Source organism: Hypanus sabinus, chromosome 11 (assembly GCF_030144855.1).
Source record: "Hypanus sabinus isolate sHypSab1 chromosome 11, sHypSab1.hap1, whole genome shotgun sequence".
Classification (NCBI taxonomy): Eukaryota; Metazoa; Chordata; class Chondrichthyes; order Myliobatiformes; family Dasyatidae; genus Hypanus; species Hypanus sabinus.
The window spans coordinates 54349966-54373912 of NC_082716.1; the positions used below are offsets into that span (position 1 = coordinate 54349966).

General features: G+C 40.1%; 1 protein-coding gene across 1 annotated transcript in view; it reads right to left on the bottom strand.

The window, feature by feature from the left end:
* Positions 1-5133: 5133 nt before the first annotated feature.
* Positions 5134-23947, bottom strand: part of LOC132401968 (cystathionine gamma-lyase-like) — a 63323-nt gene continuing 44509 nt past the window's right edge. The window contains exons 8-12 of the mRNA XM_059984347.1: positions 23473-23625; positions 20500-20621; positions 19970-20022; positions 18214-18352; positions 5134-17445 (exon numbers count right to left, since the gene is read on the bottom strand). Coding sequence (XP_059840330.1) covers positions 17416-17445; positions 18214-18352; positions 19970-20022; positions 20500-20621; positions 23473-23625 — 497 coding nt within the window. The 3' untranslated portion in view covers positions 5134-17415. The remainder of the gene's footprint in view (positions 17446-18213; positions 18353-19969; positions 20023-20499; positions 20622-23472; positions 23626-23947) is intronic.

Sequence of the window (23947 nt, forward strand, 5' to 3'; positions counted from 1 at the left end):
ATAATCAGCCTATAAGGTGCTCTGTGAGTGAAAGGGAATGAAAAGCTGTGTTCCGCAGCTCCGCTTCATAATATCAATAGATGTTAACTAGAACGTTAACTAGAAGCTGAGAGGAGAGCTTGTAGAGGCTCGTGGGGTTATATGGGGCAAATAGCTAGTCAGAATCTTTCTCCCAGGGCAGGGAAGTCTAGAACTAGAAAGCACAGGTGAGAGGAGAGTAATTTTAACGATCTTTGATGGGATGGTAGAGGTCCATACCATTATAACATTTAAAAGACGTATGGATAGGTAAATGGATAGAAATGTTATAGAGGAATATGGGCCTAATGTGGATAAATGGAATTAGTGTGGATGGGCATCATTACCATGATCATTTATCACTCAATTGAGCAACACCCTTAAATTCTTAACCTTGTATTCAAATCCGTCCTTGTTACTATAACCATCACTAGCCAGAAATCTCCATGTCCGTCCATTTCTGTCTGATTGTAAGAGTGCTATCAGTGAAGACACAGCAGTCTAAATACCAAGTCAGGCACTCCTTTGTTGAACAGTTCACCTTCCTTGCCCTCTTTCCCCACTGTGCCCTTCCTGTTAGTTGCTCCTTAAAACTTAGGGAGCTTGTAACCCTGTTCCAATATCTCTTCACGTGACTTGATATTTAATTTGCTAGTGCTTCTGTGAATTTCCTGGAATCTATTAGTTCATGAGAGGTACAAGTCGTGCAGAAAGAAAGCAGACAGGAAGGCTGCATTTTTATTTAATTCAGCATTTCTATAAATTGGAGCCATAATTAAAGATGAACTTTAAATTGCTTTTGGAGGATCTTTGGATTTTACTCTATCCAACAGGAATGAAGTCTGAGCTAACTGTCGAGATGATAATAAAATTTTAAAGGGAGAAGCAGCAATTTAATCAAGGCAACATTGATCAAGTACCATTCAAGAGGAGCTTGCCAAATGGAAAGTGCATACAGTATCTATAAAAAAGTGGCCTTGATAAAGTTGAAATATGTTTTGATTGAATCTCGTTGCTGATCTCTGGTTACATGCTACTCTTTTTGAGAACTAACTATTCCAGTGTGTTTGACTACTTCACACAAAAAAAAATAGCTTTCATTGTGTGCCGTGTCTGCGAGGCTGAGTCAGGCGGCGCCATGGAAGTCCACAGCGGGGGTATTCCCTTCTGCCGCCGGCATGGGACGATGGGTCTATCGGGACCCTGAGGACTTCTGGAAACTGTGTGGTGGTTTCTTTCAAACTTACAGTCTTTTAACGTCTTTGGACTGTTTTTACTGTGCCCATGGTCTGTTTTTTTTTAATCAATTATGCTATTGTTTGCACTGTTGTAACTATATGTTGTGACTATGTGGTTTTGTGCAGGTCTTGTAACTTTAGTTTTTGGTCTTGTTTTGTCTGGTGTATTTGGAGCTCCTTTCCGAGTAATGCGCTAAGATGGTAGCGCGATGTTGATACGCAGCAGCCTCTCCAGACTCTGGATTGGGGATTGCCAAGCGCCGTGTGGATTTTCTGGTGTGGTCTGTTTTGTCATGTGCTTTTGTCATTTCATTCTGGAGGAACGTTGTCTCATTTTTTAACTGCATTGCATTTGTGGTTTTAAAATGACAAGAAACTGAATCTGAATCTGAGGTAGACCTGATAATCGTGGATGAGGCAAACTCTAGAAAATAAGAGCCTTAACTTAGAATATTGGCATGTTGAAACATTATTGATAGCACTAAGAAATTATAAAGAACAGGAAACATTAGTGGGAATAATTTTTAGGCACTCTAGTAATCATATTGTTGGACGGAATACAAAAGAGGACATTAAAGGAGCAGGTAACAGGGTTAATACAGTAATTGTATAGAGCTTTAATCTTCTTACTGTTACGAATTCCCATAACTGGATCACTTACCAGCAAAGATAGAGAGGTCCGTTGAAGTCTGATGGTACTATTTTTAAAAGTATTTATTGATAAAGGGCACAAAAATAAGATTAATGCAAACATACAGATAATATACGTCGTCAATACTAAATCTAGCGCGCGGGTATAATAATAATCAATAAGAAGTCGTTCTATCGTTGTCTAGGGGATAATGTACTGTCCGATGGAAAGATAACAGTCACTATCAGTTCGCTCAAGCTGCAGCGTTGTTGGGTTTAAAAACGATGTGGTTTAAACTTGCCCAAGTCTTTTATGATGCCGATCCATTGAGTCAGGGGAGCGGGCTTCCCCGTTGTTAGCTAAAAGCTGTTTTCCGTGGTTCCAGCCACCAATTCCAGCCACGGAATCGAACGCACGTGGCTTCCTTCAGATGACTTCCTGCTGTTACGTGGTCACTTGTTTCTTCTGGTGCATATGAAGGGGTTGTTCCCCAGACCCTCTTTTATACTTCCTCACGGGGTCTCCGATGTCAATCAGGTTGGGATGATGCAATCCCTCAACCAGCCCACTCTGGTCATCCCCTGAGGGGCTTCAATGAATAGTACAGTACTCAATACACAACTTGGTCTTGCGGAGACAATGGCCATGTCCCGTAGCTTTACATCATCGGGGAAACGAGGCATTTTGCACATCCCATTCTCATTTCCTGGGCCCCTTGACCCAACCCACCGGTGATCTTGCGATTCTCACAAAGGAGGGGGCTATGGACATAACATTACAGACTAGACAAACTAAGTTTGCAGAAGTAATGCCAATGATGAGTTTACAGAATGCGTTTTGATAGGATTTCTAGAACAATACATCGAGAAACTAAACAGAAAAACAATTAAGAGGGATATGGTATTTGCAGGCCAATGAGATTAATTATAGTGGTATCAGCATAGGTGAGTCTATGACTCAAACCCCATCACTGACCACATTTTATATCCTGTGTTATTACACTATCCCTGCTGATATTCCCCTTTCTGATCCCAAGCAGACTGACCCCAGAAGAGGCTACAACTTCATTTGTCTATGTTCCTATCATCGTGAATTCTACCCTGATTTGATGTGAATCTGTTTTACTGCCATCTCTATCTTGTATTCATTTCTTTGGCCAGGAGTTTTCACCCTAAAATGTAGATCTTTTCTCTTTCTGTGAAGAATCACAGATTTATTTAGATCATCTCATTCTGGCCTCCAGCCCTCTCCAGACCTATTTTAGCTGTTCATAGGATATTGATCATCTGGACTTTTCCAATTCCTTCTGTGTCTAAGCTACCCCTTTCTGAACTTGTAGCTCTCAGTTGACGGAATATGCCCAGTATCATTGCCAAGCTCATGAGTAAGGGTGCTATTATTACACTTTGGTGAACTGATCTCTATATGGTAAAGGCCAAACACCAGCTCTAATGTGCAGCACAACACCTCCTACTGGACCTGACCACCTACTGAACATCAGGTCACTGTCTCACAGGTAGTCATAGACCTCATTTACATAGGCAATTTTTCCTCCACTTCTTCCAGCCTTGAAGTTCCCCAACTTACTCAGTATAATTGCACCTCCTGCCCAAGATCCACGAGTGAGTCAACCCGTTGTTTCAGCCTGATTTTTCCCCATAGAACTTTCTTCTTTTCTTGATTCCATTCTTTCTCCCCAGTCCAGTCCTTTTCAATCTGCATCTCTGAAGTAAGAAGTCCTCTGCCATTTTGACCCTTTCCAATTCTCTTGTCCCAAATAAGTCATCATTACCATGGGCCTTTACACCCCCATCCCACATTTGAGGATCTGAAGGACTTTCTCTACTATTTTGAACAGAAGCCAAGCCAACACGTTCTTTCACCTGGCTGAACATGTCCTCATATATTAAAACATTCTCTACTTGCATAGGTTCCCATAACTACCCTTCTAAAAGCAAGTCCAAACTGCACCTTTTCCTGTTTGATTCCTATCGGAACCCTTCTTGCCTGACTTTCTAGATTGCTGTATAGGTGACCATGCATTACTGCCATTCAGATAACATAAATTCACCTTAACAGAATTCATAAAACTATGCAAATACTCAAGATACATAAGAAATTTTACTCCCATAGAATTCATGTATGTGGTTGGGGAAGAACATGAAACATTTTAAAATTCCTGCTTCTTGTGTGATGGTATTGGGTTCACTGTCTGCAAAGCACTGAACTTAAAGGAGATTTTAAGCCCTATCTGATGTAGCTATCTACAAGTAGAGTCAGAGAAAAGTACAGCACAGGAAAGGCCCTTCAGCCCATTGAGTCCATGCTGAAACCATTTAAGCAGCCTACTCCCATCAACCTGCACCGGGACCATAGGCCTCCATACCCTACCATCAATGTACCTATCCAAAACCTTCTTAACTGTTGAAATCGAGCTCGCATGCTCCACTTGTGCTAGCATTCCACACTTTCAGGACCTTTTGAGTGAAGAAGATTTCCCCATGTTCTTCTTTCACCATTAACCTGTAACCTTTGGTTGTAGTTCCACCCAACCTCAGTGCAAGAAGCCTGCTTGTATTTACCTATCTATACACCTCATAATTCTGTACACCTCTATCAAATCTCCTCTCAATCTTCTATGTTGTAAAGAATAAAGTCCTAAGCTATTCCAGCTTTCCTTTTAACTCAGTTCCTTTAGACCCGACATCCTTGTAAATTTTCTCTGTACTCTTACAACCTCATTTACATCTTTTCTGTAGGTAGGTGACCAAAACTGCACACAATACTCCAAATTAGACCTCACCTACATCTTGCACAATGTCAACATAACATCCCATCTCCAGTACTCAATACATTGATTTATGAAGGCCGTTATGCTTATGCTGATTTATGGCCCTATCTCCCTGTAACACCACTCTCAGTGAATTATAGACCTGTATCCCCAGATCCCTTTGTTCTACCACACTCCTCAGTGCCTTACCACTCACTATGTAAGACCTACCCTGGCTGTTCCTATTGAAGTGCAACACCTTGAACTTGTCTGCATTAAAATCCACCTGCCACTTTTCCAGCTGATGCAGATTCTCTCATTATAGAGAGACTGTATCAACCTAGTCTTTCAAGGTTAGTTCCCTGACTAGTTTACTTCCCTGTCCAGTCTCTGTAATGAGGTCTAGCTGCCAATATCCACTAACTGAGTGGTGGGTTCCACCCCTCATCAAGGAGTAGATACTTCAAGCTAACAAAGTAGTTTAACCATAGTTTATTTTATTTTTAATGATACATGTTTTATTTTAGACCAACAGTTTTTAACACACATTTAATGCTCGCAGAGGATTTCTGATTTATAAAAGATTTCCAAGTTACAAAACATTTATAAACTACAAAGGATTTCCCAACACAGGTACAGTATAAATCTTATGAACTAAAAGACCACACCAACAAGTCACGGATGAGTGAGTCATCCGTTGCAGGTTGAGGAATGAATTCTAGTTTTTTCTTCCTGTCACCTCATCTTTCTGTCATACTCCTTGTCATTTCTAGCAAGTCTTCCTAACATTCATAATGCTTTGCTACTAGTTGACATTATCTGTGTGATGTTTTTCAAATACCTTTTCTTGGAGAAAATAATTCACACAGATGGCCTAAAAGCTTCTGGAGACAGAGAGCCCAGAGACCCAAAATTAATGCTTTGAGGGCTGACTCACTGAGTACACAAATATCCCAACTATTGATTGATAAGCTGTTACCATGTTCGATGTGCTAAATGATGAAATAGGCTTGGTATGCGTGCTTCCTTGAACTCAGTCATTCTGGTGCTAATAACATAGCCGGTGTTGTCTCATTTGAAGCAAAACAATTAACATAGCCCCATTGCTTTATACAGATTAAACAATGTAAGACTTCACTGCAAGTCTTCCCTGTTTTACAAGACTTCGCTGTTTCCTTCTTTACAATAAGAAGCTGAGCAAGAAACATTAGTGGGAAATTTAACTTCTTCAAAAACAACTCTGACTCTTTGGAAAGGTCATGCTACTGTGCTAGAAAGCTAAAGTTAATACTAAGCCCCTCAGGCCTCTATAAAGTGATTATTCATCGCACTTAATGAATGCAGAGATAATTTGGCTTTGCATTATGGGAAGTCACAATACAGACCCTTTTCTAGGAATGTAACCTGTCCATAATATAGATGTCACTTCTACTGGTGTAGTTTCACACACACTCATACAAAACTTAAATTTCATTACTTTTGCTGCAAATCTCTTCACTTTCTATTTTCACATGATCCATCTTTGATGCTTTTTTCTCTTTCTGGATTTCCATGCCTAGGTTCAGGATTTCAAGCCCCTGTGTAAAAAGCAATCTTGCCAGATTGTTGTCAATGATGCAGCCTTGACACAAAATAAATAATGGAAATTATAATAGAAAGGTAGTCATTTCATCAGACCAAAGCACTTTTAAGTGCATTTAATCCCTTTTCCCATCCATTAATCCAATCTATTTTAAAATATTGACACAATTTCTGACTCAACTGCCAACTTGTACACACACCTCTATGTTCTGATCTTTTACAGATATTCCCTTTCTAGGGTTCTCAAGTATAGAAACAGTCCATTCTCAACCAAGTGTTAACCTGTTGTTTCAATTGAAGGACCTCAGACTTGGGTAGTATCATGATAAATCTGAATTTTACCTTTTTGTTAAGATCTGTTATTTAGACCACACTTGATCTTAATAGTAGACTTATGAACAAGGGATTCCAATGCCTTGTTTTCTCTTGAGTTTAAAACAAAATGGTTGTCATTTTTAAAATGATACGCAATGAGGCATAGTTTTAACCAAAGACGTTGCCCAAATCTTTCCCTCATAACTTCAGTACTTCATGTTTCCAAAATTTACTGTAATAGTAATGCATAACTAAGGTAAACAAAGTGTAATAGACATTTTACAAACAGAAACTTCTACAGTATCTTCCCAATGATCAGTGATTTGGCCATTTTCTAGGAATGTTTTCTAAAGTAAACTTGACTGAATAATGTTTTACTAGGTAGATTAATGATCTCCATTTCTCCTATTCATGATTTATGTGAATTGTATGGTTCTAACTAAAATGACATAGCAGTTATGTAAAACAACTTTTTAATAGAAAAGTGCTGATCATTCTAAAGGGTATTTTGTGACCTTTCCTTACTCAGCAATTAAAGGGTAATTGTGTGGTGAATGTTTTTTGTTACTCGTGACTGTTTGAAAACTCAAAACTCAAAAGAGTGAAATGTCTTTGCCTATGACCATATTTGTTGGTCAGTGTGACAATGAGTAGAAAGGGCTGCGGCAGAAGAACCTTGTGGAACCTCTGGCTGTAGAACATGAGAGCCTTGGCGATGGGACGCCCAGAGATTTGAATCTGGGACATGAGGGTGTAGTGATGACAGTGGGGGCAATAGCTGTCAGGAAGGTATGCAGGAAGAGATGGCACATCGGTATGGGATGGGATCTCTGAAGAAAGCAGGTAAATTGCAAGATGGTGAAAAAGAAGTGATTTAACAGGATTTTGTTCTCAACTGTAGGCTGGTACCTGCTTCAGCAATGTATTTTAAATAGCACGTCACTTTTATAATAGTTCCTCAATTGAGTACTCTATGACAAGCAGTGCACAGAACAGAAGCAAAGACAAAATATTGCGGATATTTGAACAGTGGATCTCTCAGTAGTGCAGAAATTTCCAGCCATTGACTGAGAATTCAGACTAGTTCCATAAACATAAGAGTTTGCGTAGATGCTGGAAATCCAGAGCAACATACATAAAATGCTTGAGTTTATGCTGAGTTCAACTGATCTAGGCATGGGGGCCTTTTGTGAAGTCAAGGGAAAATACTGTTGAATTGGCAGCATAGGTGTCATGAAGGGCAAATATTTGTGTAACCAGATGACATAATGAGTTACTAAAAAAATACTCCTCATTGGCATTCACCAGAAGAAGAAGAACAGGAAGGCTGGAGAGGTTAAGGGAGGCATATGCTGGTATTCTGATGCATGTCTGTATCGGAAAGGAGGTGTTACAAATATTGGAACTCTGATATGTCTATCCATGGCCTCCTCTACTGTCAAGGTGAATCCACACTCAGGTTGGAGGAACAACACCTTATATACTGACTGGGTAGCCTCCAACCTGATGGCATGAACATTGATTTCTCTAACTTCCGTTAATGCCCCTCCTCCCCTTCTTACCCCATCCCTGACATATTTAGTTGTTTGTTTTGTTTCTCTCTCTCTGCCCATCACCCTGCCTGTACTCCATCTCCCTCTGGTGCTCCCCCCCCCCTCTTTCTTTCTCCCGAGGCCGCCCGTCCCATGATCCTTTCCCTTCTCCAGCTCTGTATCACTTTCGCCTATCACCTTTTCAGCTCTTAGCTTCATCCCACCCCCTCTGGTCTTCTCCTATCATTTTGCATTTCCCCTTCCCCCCACTACTTTCAAATCCCTTACTATCTTTCCTTTCAGTTAGTCCTGATGAAGGGTCTCGGCCCGAAACGTCGACAGTGCTTCTCCTTATAGATGCTGCCTGGCCTGCTGTGTTCCACCAGCATTTTGTGTGTGTTGTTTGAATTTCCAGCATCTGCAGATTTCCTCATGTTTACTCATTAGTGTTTCAGGACTCTAACAAAAGCAAGGGAGGAGATTGTTGGGGATCCAATAGTGATCTTGTTCTTTTTGCATCTTAATTAGTCAGAAGACCTGGGGCTAACTAATATTCAAAAATATTCTTATTCAAAAACGGATGCAAAAATAGTCTGGGAACTACTGGTGGTGAGCTTGTATCAATGGTTGGGAAGTTGTTGGAGAAGTCATTTCACTAAGTTTTTTGTTTTGGAAGGCAAATAAATCTGTAGTATTATTGTACATAGACGGATGTCAGATTACTCATTTAAAACTTCCACTCTGAGCAGAGCATAGGGCATCTTTTGGAGTTGCTCCTGTGTGAGATTTGTTTGTTTTTGATCCGATTCAAAATGTGTTATATGTGTCCTATGAAAGATTAACCTATTCCATGTTTCTTTCCCTGCTTCTGCTGGGCAGTCTCCCATCATTTTTTCACATAACTTTCACTTAAAATTCATTCTCTTTTCAGTTGATTGCCTCTCTTAAAGAGATGTCAAAGGTTAAATTGCTAAGCAGACTTTGTTACTCATGTATATTCAATGAATTGCATCTTCCCACTCCTCTCACCTGAAAAGACAATTACTGTATCTTTTCTGTCATTCAGAGGAAGACATCAAAACAATGTTTGTGAAAGTAGAGTTAGTTTGCAAACGTGAAACAGATTTGTTTGAGAATATTTGCCTTATTTGCCTCCCAAAACAAAAAACTTAGTGAAATGACTTCTCCCACAACTTCCCAACCATTGATACAAGCTCACCACCAGTAGTTTCCAGACTATCTTTGCATCCAATTGTGGAAAGCGACCAGTGAGTGAGTGGGCCCGTGAAGGAGTGGAGCTTTGAGGCTTTGACTCGAGAGGCTTCGACGAGAAGAGGTGGAGGACGAGCTTGTACCCAGTTAGCCTTTACAATGCCTCCTGAGATGGTGATGTGCCTCTCCTGTGAGACGAGGCAGTCTTGAGGGAACTCCCCTCTCCTGCAGAGTCACATCTGCCAGAAGTGCTTGCGGCTGGGCAATCTGGAAGACCATGTGAGGAATCTGGAGCAGCAGCTGAATGACCTTCGACTCATAAGGGACAATGAGGCAATCATAGATGAGAGCTACAAGGAGGTAGTCACACTTAGGCTGCCGGAAGCAGGTTGTTGGGTAACAGAGGGGGGAAAGTGAAGGTGAGTAGACAGGTAGTGCAGAGTACCCCTGTAGCCATTCCCCTGAATAATAAGTTTACCGTCCTGGATACTGTTGGCAGGGACAACCAACCAGGTGTGAGCCATGGTGGCAGGGCCTCTGGCACTGAGTCTGACCCTGTGGTGCAGAAGGATGGGACAGAGAAGAGGAGAGCTGTCATCGTTGGGGACTCTATAGTCAGGCGAGCAGACGTGAAAAGGACACCTGCGTGGTCTGTTGCCTCCCAGGTCCCAGGGTCAGGGATGTCTCTGACCGGGTGCATGACACCCTGGTATGAGAGGGAAAGCAACCAGAAGTCGCGATACCTGTTGGTACCAACGACATAGGCAGGAAGAGGGATGAGGTCCTGAAGAGCCAGTTTCAGGAACTAGGCAGAAGGCTGAAGAACAGGATCTCAAGGGTGGCGTTCTCAGGATTGCTGCCAGTGCTACGTGATAGTGATGGTAAGAATTGGAGGAGAAGGCAGTTGAATGTGTGGCTGAGTTGGTGCAGGGGGCAGGGTTTTAGATTCTTGGATCATTGGGATCTTCTGGGGAAGGTGGGACCTGTACAGATTGGATGGGTTGCACCTGAACTCGAGGGGGAGCAATATCCTTGCAGGTAGGTTTGCTAGCATGGGTCGGGAGGGTTTAAACTAATTTGCAAGGAGGATGGGACCCGGAGCAATACAGCAGTGAAAGAAGTGCAAGGAGCAAACCCAGATCTAATATTTAGAGAGGCTTTGAGGAAAGAGCAGCAGAATAAAGGGTGTAAAGGTAGTAAGATAGAAGGGCCAAAGTGTGCGTACTTCAATGCAAGAAGCATCAGGAACAAAGGTGATGAACTGAGAGCTTGGATACATACATGGAAATGGAATTATGATGCAGCGGCTATTACAGAGACTTGGCTGGCACCAGGGCAGGAATGGATGCTCAATATTCCTGGATTTCAATGCTTTAAAAGGGATAGAGAGGGGGGAAAGGGGGAGGAGGGGTGGCATTACTGGTCAGGGATACTATTACAGCTACAGAAAGGGTGGGTAATGTAGCAGTATCCTCTTCTGAGTCAGTATGGGTGGAAGTCAGGAACAGGAAGGGAGCAGTTACTCTATTGGGGGTATTCTATAGGCTGCCTGGTAGCAGCAGAGATACCGAGGAGCAGATTGGGAGGCAGATTTTGGAAAGGTGCAAAAATAACAGGGTTGTTATCATGGGTGACTTTAACTTCCCTAATATTGATTGGCACTTGATTAGTTCCAAGGGTTTGGATGGGGCAGAGTTTGTTAAGTGTGTCCAGGACGGATTTCTGTCACAGTATGTTGACAGGCCGACTAGGGAGAATGCCATACTAGATCTAGTATTAGGTAACGAACCGGGTCAGGTGGGTGAGCATCTGGGGGACAGTGATCACCACTCCCTGGCCTTCAGCATTATCATGGAAAAGGATAGAATCAGAGAGGAAAGGAAAATTTTTAATTGGGGAAGGGCGAATTATGAGGCTATAAGGCTAGAACTTGCGGGTGTGAATTGGGATGATGTTTTTGCAGGGAAATGTACTATGGACATGTGGTCGATGTTTAAGGATCTCTTGCAGGATGTTAGTGATAAATTTGTCCCGGTGAGGAAGATAAAGAATGGTAGGGTGAATGAACCATGGGTGACAAGTGAGGTGGAAAATCTAGTCAGGTGGAAGAAGGTAGCATACATGAGGTTTAGGAAGCAAGGATCAGGTGGGTCTATTGAGGAATATAGGGTAGCAAGAAAGGAGCTTAAGAAGGGGCTGAGAATAGCAAGAAGGGGTCATGAGAAGGCCTTGGCGAGTAGGGTAAAGCAAAACCCCAAGGCATTCTTCAATTATGTGAAGAACAAAAGGATGACAGGAGTGAAGATAGGACCGATTAGAGATAAAAGTGGGAAGATGTGCCTGGAGGCTGAGGAAGTGAGTGAGGTCCTCAATGAATACTACTCTTTGGTATTCACTAATGAGAGGGAACTTGATGACGGTGAGGACAATATGAGTGAGGATGATGTTCTGGAGCATGTTGATATTAAGGGAGAGGAGGTGTTGGGACTTGTTAAAATACATTAGGACAGGTAAGTCCCCGGGGCCTGACGGAATATTCCTCAGGCTGCTCCACGAGGCAAGGAAAGAGATTGCTGAGCCTCTGGCTAGGATCTTTATGTCCTCATTGTCCATGGGAATGGTACCGGAGGATTGGAGGGAGGCAAATGTTTTCTCCTTGTTCAGAAAAGGACAGTAGGGATAGTCCAGATAATCATAGACCAGTGAGCCTTACTCTATGGTGGGAAAGCTGTTGGAAAAGTTTCTTAGAGATAGGATCTATGTGCATTTAGAGAATCATGGTCTGATTAGAGACAGTCAGCATGGCTTTGTGAAGGGCAGATCGTGTCTAACAAGCCTGATAGAGTTCTTCGAGGTGACCAGGCATACAGATGAGGGTAGTGCAGTGGATGTGATCTACATGGATTTTAGTAAGGCATTTGACAAGGTTCCACACGGTAGGCTTATTCAGAAAGTCAGAAGGCATGGGATCTAGGGAAGTTTGGCCAGGTGGATTCAGAATTGGCTTGCCTGCAGAAGGCAGAGGGTTGTGGTGGAGGGAGTACATTCAGATTGGAGGGTTGTGACTAGTGGTGTCCCACAAGGATCTGTTCTGGGACCTCTACTTTTTGTGATTTTTATTAACAACCTGAATGGGGGGGTGGGGTAGAAAGGTGGGTTAGCAAGTTTGCAGACAACACAAAGGTTGGTGGCGTTGTAGATAGTGTAGAGGATTGTCGAAGATTGCAGAGAGACATTGATAGGATGCAGAAGTGGGCTGAGGAGGGCAGATGGAGTTCAACCAGGAGAAGTGTGAAGTGGTATACTTTGGAAAGACAAACTCCAAGGCAGAGTTCAAAGTAAATGGCAGGATACTTGGGAGTGTGGAGGAGCAGAGGGATCTGGGGTTACATGTCCACAGATGTCTGAAAGTTGCCTCACAGGAAGATAGGGTAGTTAAGAAAGCTTATGGGGTGTTAGCTTTCATAAGTCGAGGGATAGAGTTTAAGAGACACGATGTAACGATGCAGCTCTATAAAACTCTGGTTAGGCCACACTTGGAGTACTGTGTCCAGTTCTGGTTGCCTCACTATAGGAAGGATGTGGAAGCATTGGAAAGGGTACAGAGGAGATTTACCAGGATGCTGCCTGGTTTAGAGTATGGATTATGACCAGAGATTAAGGGAGCTAGGGCTTTACTCTTTGGAGAGGAGGATGAGAGGAGACATGATAGTGGTGTACAAGATATTAAGAGGAATAGATAGAGTGGATAGCCAGCGCCTCTTCCCCAGGGCACCACTGCTCAGTACAAGAGGACATGGTTTTAAGGTAAGGGGAGGGAAGTTCAAGGAGGATAATAGATGAAGGTTTTTTTACTCAGAGAGTGGTTGGTGCGTGGAATGCACTGCCTGAGTCAGTGGTGGAGGCAGATACACTAGTGAAGTTTAAGAGATTACTAGACAGGTATATAGAGGAATTTAAGATGGGGGGGGGTTATATGGGAGCCAGAGTTTGAGGGTCGGCACAACGTTGTGGGCCGAAGAGCCTGTAATGTGCTGGACTATTCTATGTTTTATGTTCTATATTTGGTGGTCTTTCTCACACCAAGCAAGTGGGAATTCATACGTGGTTTCACATAACTCTCAAAAATTAAAGTGTAAATGCAGCAACTGGCAGGATTTTACTCGTAACACAATGACACACTTGGTCCTTCTAGAATCTAGACAAAGGATACCCACTTTTGAATGAAGTCAAATCTATCAAGGGTTTGTGTATAATTTTTTGTTGATTGCATTGTAATTGATGCCAAGATGCTTGATGCATTTATCAGTGCTGAAAGCATTCTAGTAGCATTGCATAAAAAGAGACCATTTTCAACATCTAAGACTTGAATTTTGACAATTTTAAGACCCTCTAAGACCATAAGACATAGGAGCAGAATTAGGCCATTCAGCCCATTGAGTTTGCTCCACCATTCAATCATGGCTGATCATGGATCCCACTCAACCACACACACCTACCTTCTCGCCATATCCTTTGATGCCCTGATTGATCAGGGAATGATCAACTTCTGTCTTAAATATACTCATGGACTTGGCCTCCATCGCAGTCCGTGGCAGAGCACTCCAGATTCCTTCTCTCTGGCTAAAAAAAAATCCCTCCTTACCTCTATTCTAAAGGATTGCCTCTTTATTTTGAGGCTGTGTCCTGTAGTTCTGGATACCCCTACCAGAGGAAACATCCTCTCCACATCCACCCTATCTAGTCCTTTCAACATATGGCAGGTTTCAATGAGATTTCTCCCCCACCCACCCACCCCCACACTTTTCTAAATTCCAGTGATTACAGGCCCAAAGCGGCCAAATGCTCCTTATATGTTGACCCCTTCATTCCCAGATTCATTCTTGTGAACCTCCTCTAGACTCTCTCCAATAACCAATGTCCTTTCTGAGATATGGAGACCAAAACTGTTGACAATACTTTAAGTGTGACCTGACTAGTGTTTTAGGAAGACTCAACATTATCTCTTAGCTTTTATATTCTAATCTCCTTGAAATAAATGCCAACAATGCATTTGCCTTCTTTACCACAAATTCAACCTGTAAATTAACCTTCTGGGAGTCTTGCACGAGGACTCCTTAAGGCCCTCTGCACCTTTGATGTTTGAACCTTCTCCCCATCTCAATAAAGTCTGCACAACTGATCTTTCACCAAAGTGCATTATCATACATTTCCCAACTCTGTGTTCCATCTGCTACTTTTTGCCCATCCCTCCAATTTGTCCAGGCCCTGCAGCTTCCTCAGCACTACCACCCCCTCCACCTATCTTTGTATCATCTGCAAACTTTACCACAAAGCCATCAGTTCCAATGTGGAAAGTAGCGGTCCCAATACTGACCCCTGAGGAACACCACTAGTTACTCGCAGCCAACCAGGAAGGGCCCCTTCAATCCCACTCACTGCTTCCTGCCTGTCAGCCATTCCTCTATCCATGCCAGTATCTTTACTAGAACGACAGAGGAATTTATCTTGTTAAGCTGCCTCATATTTGGCACTTTATCAAATGCCTTCTGAAAATCTAAATAAATGATGTCCACTGTCTCTCCTTTGTCCACCCTGCTTGTTACTTCCTTGAAGAACAGATTTGTCAGGCAAGATTTCCCTTCATAGAAGCCACGCTGATTTTGACTTATTTTATCATTAGTCTCCAAGTATCCCAAAAGCTCAACCTTAATAACAGACTCCAACACTTTCCAAACCACTGAGGTTAAGCTAAGTGGCCTATAATTTCATTTCCTCTATTGTTAAAGAGTGGAGTGACACTTCCGATCTTAAGAGCTTCCATTATTTCCTGAATCATTCGTTGAGTGTGTGTAATAAATACAGGTACTTAAGGGTTAAATTTATTGTACATCATAATCTGCATTAAAGAAGAGCATTTTGATTTGAAAATTGTATTCTGTATTTTAGTTTCATATAAAACTAGGTCAAACTAAATATAAGGAAATTAATACTATGTTAATTTGAATAAAATTGTACAGTCTGAGGACACATTGTTGATTTTTTTCAAACATTTTACAGATGAAAATCAAACTTTCATTGGGTGAAACATGATACAACTATTTCCTGACAGTTTTGGATCATTCTAAAAAGACATAGTCCGGAATGTGTCACGTAACTGTGGGTGCTATTCTCAGCTAATGTCTATTCCAGTAATGTCGGTAATGTCTTCAAAAAGATTTTCTATTGGCTACTCATAAACCAAGAAAGTTTAGATAAACACTGTTTGCTCTGCAAAGGGCCACTATCTTGTAACATTGTTAATCTGGGAATATAGGATAGAAGGGCTCATTACTGAATGTAGGTATGATACTCAGGAACTACACATCTCCAGTCTCAATAAATTTCAGCCCTCTCAGAGATTTAAGACAATCCCCAAAGATTCAACACTTTTAGTTATGAATCACTTCAAACTACCTTTCAGAGCCTACAGTTCTTTTTAAACGATGAGGTCTTCCTGTTCCTCAACATTCCAGTTGTAGCCAACTACAAGATGAACTTTCTCATCATTCATGCAAGGTACCTTGAGAGCTTCCATGGCTCCTTCATTTTAAAGCAGCTACCTTTTTGTGACAAAGTTACATGGCTTCTAGCATATTCACTAGCTACAGTTGCCAAGTGTTGCTAAAATTAGATTACAACTGAGACAAAACTGTCATTAGCTCAGTAGAGCTTAATGAAGAGATTGGTAGCATTATGTAGGATAAGGATGACTGGATGTCAACAAGTGAAGTGTATTGTGAACTGGTATAGCCCAAGACAATACAAGTTCTTACATAGTGCCAGAGGATCTGGTTAAGGCCGGTAAAAATAGTATCATTTGAGAAACAATTTCTCAGCCCTTGGCAAAAACCTGGTCAACACTGACTACAGCACATGGATCTGTTAACAATTCAACAAGTCTCCCTTCTACAGGGAACATTATTTTCTAAACTTGGTAAAAAGAGTGGCGTACTGAAAAAATATGATCCTCTGGTAACTTTTTTTCAAAAAAGGTGCCATACAGCTACACCAGTCATACATCGAATTAAATTATTTTGCAAGTAATCATCCTTCTAATTTATTCTAAGTTGCTGACAAAAGATTAACAGTAATTGCTATCTATATGTCTTCATTAAGATAGTAGTTTTAAATCTTTTCCCCACAATTCTGAAAGATTTTATTGTAAATTAATACAGTGGATTCCAGTTAATTGGGCCATCAGTTAATCAGAACAGCTGCTTATCTGCGACAACTCTTAAAACAAAAACTAATGGAGAAAATTATTTGGGGGCACTTGGCTGAACATTTCTAATTACCAACCATCGCGTGCACTTTGTGCTGCTGTAGGACACTACACTACACTGTGCTTAGGAGCGAACACTTCCTAAATAGCATCAATTGCAAGTGTTTGTGTTCAAAAAGCAGTGATTATTGTCACCGACAGTTGGTGAGAAATAAGCATTAAGAATTCAGAAATGTTTTCCTAACTGCAGTTTCAAGCATTTGTGGCTTGGAGATGCCAGTGAAAACTAAATGATTTCACCTCTTCAAGTTAGAAACTACAAAGAATTTGAAGGTATAGGCTATTATTTTGAATGTTTCAATAAAAATGAAGATTTGGAGGAGGCAATTGGCCAAAGTATTGTATGAAGGCAGTTCATTATCTGCACTGATTTTGCTCATTTGCAAAGAAAACATGGCAGCATTTACTCAAGTTCCTGTCATTAACTATTAAGAACTAATAGAGTTTTATAGTACTGTAATAGTATGGGCAGTGTTCTAGTTTGTTCTGCATTTCACTTAAATACATAATTTGTTACTCAGTTTGTCTTTTTTTAATATATCTTTTAAACTATTTTCATGAACGAACTTATTGGGGCAACCACTTCTGCACCAAAATGTACTTGTCCCAAAGTCTCCCAATTAACTGGAAACCATTGTATATCAATTTTTCAAAGTCACAATTTCAAAAAGGCACACATATTATTCACTGTATTTTTACAATCAGATCAAAACACCTTGAGAGGCTGCATTTAAATTGATTCAAAAATTTTCTAATCTCTTTTTGTTTCTTCCAAGGGACACTCACAGCTTAATTTATTTGGCAGGTGTTTCCACATCTGGATGCTGGAGAAATAAATTAACAAAAGTAAGTGAAATTCTTATTTCCACACATTTTTTTGAAAAAAAACTATACTTGCCTACTTCTAAATATAAATGGCTAACCTTGAAGCTGACAGCTTCTGCCTCAATAACTAATCGTGCAACTGAATTCTAGTCTCTGGCTTCTGTTCTCATTGTCTCACATTTAATCTTCTCTCTCTAGCTCTTGACTTCTCAAACACAGTTACCTGTGAAATTCCTTTATCTTTGATTTTGCCAGAATCTTCATTGTTCAACTAAAATCTACTTTCTCAAGGCTACCTTTTTAGTCATGATTCTTCACTTTGGTAGCCTACTAGACTAATAATACTATCCCATCTCTAAAATGATAAGACAGCAATAGAGTTTAATCTTGATGTGAATGTTTCCATATGATCCTTATCATTTTCTATACAATATTGTAGAAGTATATACATCTCTGGTAGCCTTAACCAGAGATGTTGCTTTTATTTGAAAAATTTACATCTCCCTGGATTTATATTATTCTGCATGGTCAGCAGAAATGTACCCCAAGGACACCCAAGAAAGAATTTCTACGACTGTCCTTCCCACCTCAGTCTGGTTCACAAGAACATCAGTACTGAATGTGTTGTGGGGATGGTGAACAGGATGTAAGCATGCCAAGTTCTATTAAAGGGAGGGAAACTTGTACTTTCTTTTATGATAAAATATCCAAGCCTAATGTAACCACAAATAAATGTTTCCTTTTTAAAATTATACTTGTTTACTTACTGCAGCTTTTAAAGCTTTATCGAGGTCTTCAATGATATCTGTTACATCTTCCAAACCAACAGACAGTCTGATTAGAGTATCACTGATCCCCAGTACTTTGCGCTCCTCCTTTGGGACAGATGCATGTGTCATGATTGCTCTAAGAAAGAATACAGTTCATTGTGTTGTACTGTTTTGTTAAGGACGAATTCTGTCAAAATATACAGTAATATTAAGATCCAATCTGTAAATACAGTACTTAATATTTACAACAACCTTTATCACTTCTCCAAATACCCAATCTCAAGCAAGTTCTTGATCTATTTCAGAATGAAATACCAAATACTGATCAAGAACAGCATTTAACACCATCCAGATCAGAATGTCCTCTGATCTCCTCTGCACCTGTTTTATCACAGTGTCATGGCCAAAACTATACACTGTACTGTGACTCTTATTGACTTAGTTTGTACAGTTCTACCTTGTTCTTGACATCCATGGTTAATAAAGATCCAGAAGAATCTTTCATAGGGAACATTTTGGTCTGAAACACTTCTTTCTTCTCCAACTTCTTGCATAGTAGTACACTGAGTAACTCTGAAGTAGCTGTTACAAATTCACTTTTGAAGCCCTGTATCTCAGCCAGATGAAGCCGGCCTTAGTCCGTTTTAGAACATTTATCCCTAAACTAACTTTGCTTTCTAAAAATAGATCAATTTTAACTAATGACTGCATCTTCAATATGCCATCATAGAGTGACCTTTCTACTGATGCAGTTTCACTTCCCCAAACTAGTTCAGTTTCCTTCCTTTCTGTTTGGACTGGTTACATACTAATTTTAACAGCTTGAGTGCTTTTTGAAAGCAGCTTTTCTACCTCTGGTCCAGATTTTGTTAGGCTATCTGAATGACTTTACTGTTACTGCTTTATTATTTTTTTCAGTTAGCAACATGTTTTTCATGTCATGCACCTCTGACTGGGAGCCTAAAATATACTTCCACCAATGCAAATGCTACTTTCTTTTCTTCCAAAGTTCAACCTTGGTCCAATTGGTTGATCTTTCAAGCCACTGAATCCTCTTCACCATTGGCATGCTTTGTTTAATCCATATTGCCATACAATTCCTTTTTTTTTAAAAAAACTTTCCTTCCACGGTCTGAGATCCTGACATAAAGAAACAGCCAATCTGGCCATCTTCAAAACTTATTTCAGTAATGGCCAGTTTATTACCATGACCTTAGTGCACTATATTTATTTCTTTAGAATACTAGCATTAGATGGTAAAATAAACACTTCTATATTACACTTCTCTATCCAGATGCTGCCCACCTCTCTTGAATATTTCCAGTATTGTTTTAAACTTAAAATTTTTTACTCTATAACTGCTAATTATTGTTTAGTAAACTGTGACTTACTATATTTAATCATTTTTTAACCAGCTAAAACTGCTGCTAGGTTCTCAACTCCATCCTGAATAACACTAGCAAAGCTGCCTATCGAAACTAGGTATCTAAATTAGTCAAGAAGATTACTGTGTCAAGTTTAAAAAATTTTGATTCTGAATCTTCAACTAACAAACTATTGATTTTAAAAAATGAACTCTTCCTCAATTTCCTTTTGCACATTGAGACCACATATTTAAGATTATACTGAATGTTTTTCAAAATATAAATTGAAACAACTAGGATTAAATGATTCTTTGTCTTATTAAATAAAGGAACTTAGTAACGTTTTTAGTTTTCAATCAGCTTAAGAAATGGAAGGAAGAAAATCTTACGGATGCTCAGCTAGGCTTTCGTATCCTCCCAAACTCTCGGCAAGACAAAACAGCTAAAAAGCAGAGGTTAAAAAAAAACCTGGTGAGACATATGGTACAGAATATTCCCTACTGAGAACCAAAAGCTACTTATTACAAAAAGAGTGCAAGGATGAACAACGCTATATCGTTCTCTTTTCAATAATATGCTTTTTTAAAACTAAGCCTTTTCATCAGTTAAAAATTTTTCAAATTGTCAATGTCAAAAATGTTATTTTTGACAAATTTCAGTTAATACATTTACAGTGACAGACTTTGTTTTAGAAGATCTAAAAACCAAATTTTAATTTATTAAATTGCTTTCCTCAGTGAATGGGAATGTTTACCAATCAGACAGTACCAATTTTAACTTGCATTTAACATAGTTAAGGGTACATTTCAATATTTAAAAAGCTAGAAAGAAATATTTTTAAGAAATCTTCTCACCCAACGTTAACAACCTAGGTAAATTTATTTTTTTTAAAAGTGGACTAGGTTTCAGCAGTCCTTACTTTCAGATTTTCAAGGAATATCTTGGCATTTTCCAGGTTTCCTTTAATTAAGAAAGCAATCATGCCTGAAGATCCAGTGCATTGCTGTTTTGTCACCTTGTATTGCGGATGGGAAGGTAGACCTGAAAAAGGAGCACATTTACTGAAAATATGAAGCATTTTTAAAGTACTTCAAATCAACAAATTCTATGCAGCTTTTGAGTACCATATTCTGCAGTTTGAGAATATTGCAATCTACCCTTCAGAGTCTGGAGTCATTGAGTAGAAACTGTACACCAGCAGCAAATGATAATAAAATTTTCTGTAACCCAGATCATTTGAAAGTGAGCACAGGAATCAGGGCCACACTAAATTGAAAGGATTGAGTTGAAGTGTGTCCCTTTTGTGTTGGAGGGAGCAAATGAATCAAGGCCCCTGGTACGTGAGAAAGTTGTGTGACAATTACTTAGCAGATGAGCCAGATGCTAAACTATCATAATTTTCACATAGTCCAAAAGCAAATTCTTACTGTATTTATAGAATGGATTAGTCATTCCTATATACACACTTTTATATCAATAATGCATTTAGAGCAGGGGTCCCCAACCTTTTTTTTGCACCGAGGACCAGTTTAATATTGACAATATTCTTGCCAATTGGCCGACGGGGGGGGGGGGGGGGGCGGTGGTCATGGTCTTCTAATAGGGTTGCCAACTTTCTTACTCCCAAATACGGGACAAAAATAGCAAAGTAGCAGTCAAATACGGGGCACTTGTGTTTACCCCGAGAAAGACTACCATGACCATGAAACCTTGCGCAGGCACCTGTGTGCACATGCATGCTATGTGCCGATTTTTTTCTCTAAAAATCAGTTTTGGCTTATTCTTCCCGATTCTGTTAAGTGAAACTACACAGTACATACATTATTTCTACTTTAAATAGGCAGTGTATTTATCATATCATTCCTGCTTTTACTATATGTTAGTGTTATTTTAGGTTTTGTGTGTTATTTGGTATGATTTGGTAGGTTATTTCAAGTTCAACGGTAGGTGTGACAGGGAATGAGGAAAGGTGCAGCTGACTCATGTCGTTTCATACCGCCAAATCATATTGTTTCCTCGCAGCCCGGTAGCACATGCTTTGAGGCCCGGTGGTTGGGGACCACTGTTTTAGAGTGAAACAAATAACTGAGGGAAACACATAGAAGTCATATTTCAGTAGGGCCAGTTGCTTCTGCAAAAAAATGCTGTACAAACTTACTGTGATGGAAAAGTTGATCTAAAATTAGGGTCCTATATTTCAGCAAAATATACTGTGGGGAGCTTCATTCAAAGGGCAAATCATGGACAATTAACAGTTACACATCCTTTTCTGGAGTAAAAACCAAAAAAGGAAAGGCCACATCAAAATTATGGGAAAATGATAGTATTAGATCCAAAGAGAAGGCACACAAAGTTGCCAGAAGCAGCAGCAGACCCAGGTTTAGATCCATGCAGAAAGGATCTAGAGCAGTAGCTCCCAACCTAGGGTCCACAGAGCCCTCAGTTAATGATAGGGGTCCGTGGCATAAAAAAGGTTGGGAGTTCCTGATCTAGAGGGTAAACTTGTGTGCAACTTAAAAGTTTACTGTCAAAGCTTCTGCATATGCTTAAAAATATAAGTTAAAATACATGCAAGTCTTTTACACAACATAAGAAAGATAAGCATTTATAATGGGGAACAAAGGAAATGCAGGAAAAAAATCATTGTTTTTATTGTTCTCCATTCATAAAGAAGTACACATAACTTCCCAGAAACGTTTGGCAACCAAGATTCTTATGAAAGAGAGAAGTTAAGGAAACAAATATCAGCAAAAAATTAATGCTGCTTAAAGCTAAAATTGCCAACACCTAAATCTGCATCCCGGAGTACTAAAAGGCAATAAGAAAATAGTCAATGCTGTTACGAACCCCGTAACTGGGTCACTCACCAGCAAAGATGGAGATGTCCGTTGAAGTCTGATGATACTATTTTTAACAGTATTTATTAATAAAAATACACAAATATCAATACAAATTTATAGAAAATATACGTCGTCAATACTAAATCTAAAAGTGCAGGTATAATAATAATCAATAAGAAATAAGCTCTATCGTTGTCTAGGGGATAATGTATTGTCCGATGGAAATATAAAGTTCACTCAGTTCATGCAGGCTGCAGCCATTGGGGACTGCTGTGTTGCAATTGTTGGAGAGAGAGAGAGATTTGGAGAAAAACTTGCCGGCTTTCCTTTTATGATTTCGATCCGTCAGGAGTCTCATTGTCATGGCCGTTCACTTGTGGCCTCTCCTTTAGCTAAACCGTTCTTCCGTGGTGAGCTCGCCACCCCAGGCGAAGGGAGGACGCATATGAGCCCCCACCGGCTTTCGCTATCAAACGCTGTCACGGGGTTTCTAGCGTTTCTCCTAGTGCATCTAAAGGGGTTGTTCCCCAGACCCCTTTTTTATCCTTACTCACGGGGTCTCAGATGTCTATCAGGTTGGTATGATGCAATCCCTCAACCAGACCACTCTGGTTGTCCCCTGAGGGGTTTCAATGACTAGTACAGTACTCAATACACAATTCCATCTCCAAGAGACAATGGCCGTTATCAGTGGTTCCGTTCCGCTGAGGCCAGGACACATTCCAAACCTTGTGTGTTCCATGTGTCTCTCTCATTTCCTGGGTCCCAGACCCGAATTAATAGCGATCTTGCGATTCTCAAAAAGGAGGGGGCGACTTTGTACCCTTCGGCCCCTCAGAGTTGCTTCACATTCATAACAATGCATTGATTGTCATCTTCCAATATTTCAGAAGATATGAAATGGTTCCTGTAGATTGCGTATTTAAATGATTTTTAAACTAACAATTGTTATTAAGAGGGAATTATTAATAATCCAACAAAAATTGAGAATCTGCTACCTCTTCCAAGTTATTTTCCTATATTTAGGGTAAAATAAGTTTCATATAACCCACCTGGGAAAAAGACCTTCTCTACTCGAGGATCTGCTTCCAAAAACTGGGCTACAGCCAGTGCATTCTTGAAGTGTTGCCTCATTCGAAGGGATAATGTCTTTAATCCACGGTTGCACAAAAAACAATCAAATGGAGATGGAACAGCACCAATAGCTGCAACACAATTAACAAACCTATATCAAAACTTAATACTACACTGGAAAGGTTGACCTTACTCCATTTTAGTATTTGCTATTCAAAATATCAAATTGAGATGTATATTAGATGGATTTCCTTCCACATCCAACTCCTTCTGACTCACTGAGGCCAGAATTGCACACGGGAGGGGAATCCTAGATTCTATATAAGCATAACATTAACTTTGTTTTCTCACTTATTTGATTGGTCTACAAACTCAGTATTTTTGCTTATATTTCAATAGCTGTATCAATTAACAAAGGGCATTTAAATGCAGGTGAATTTCAAATTCAATGGA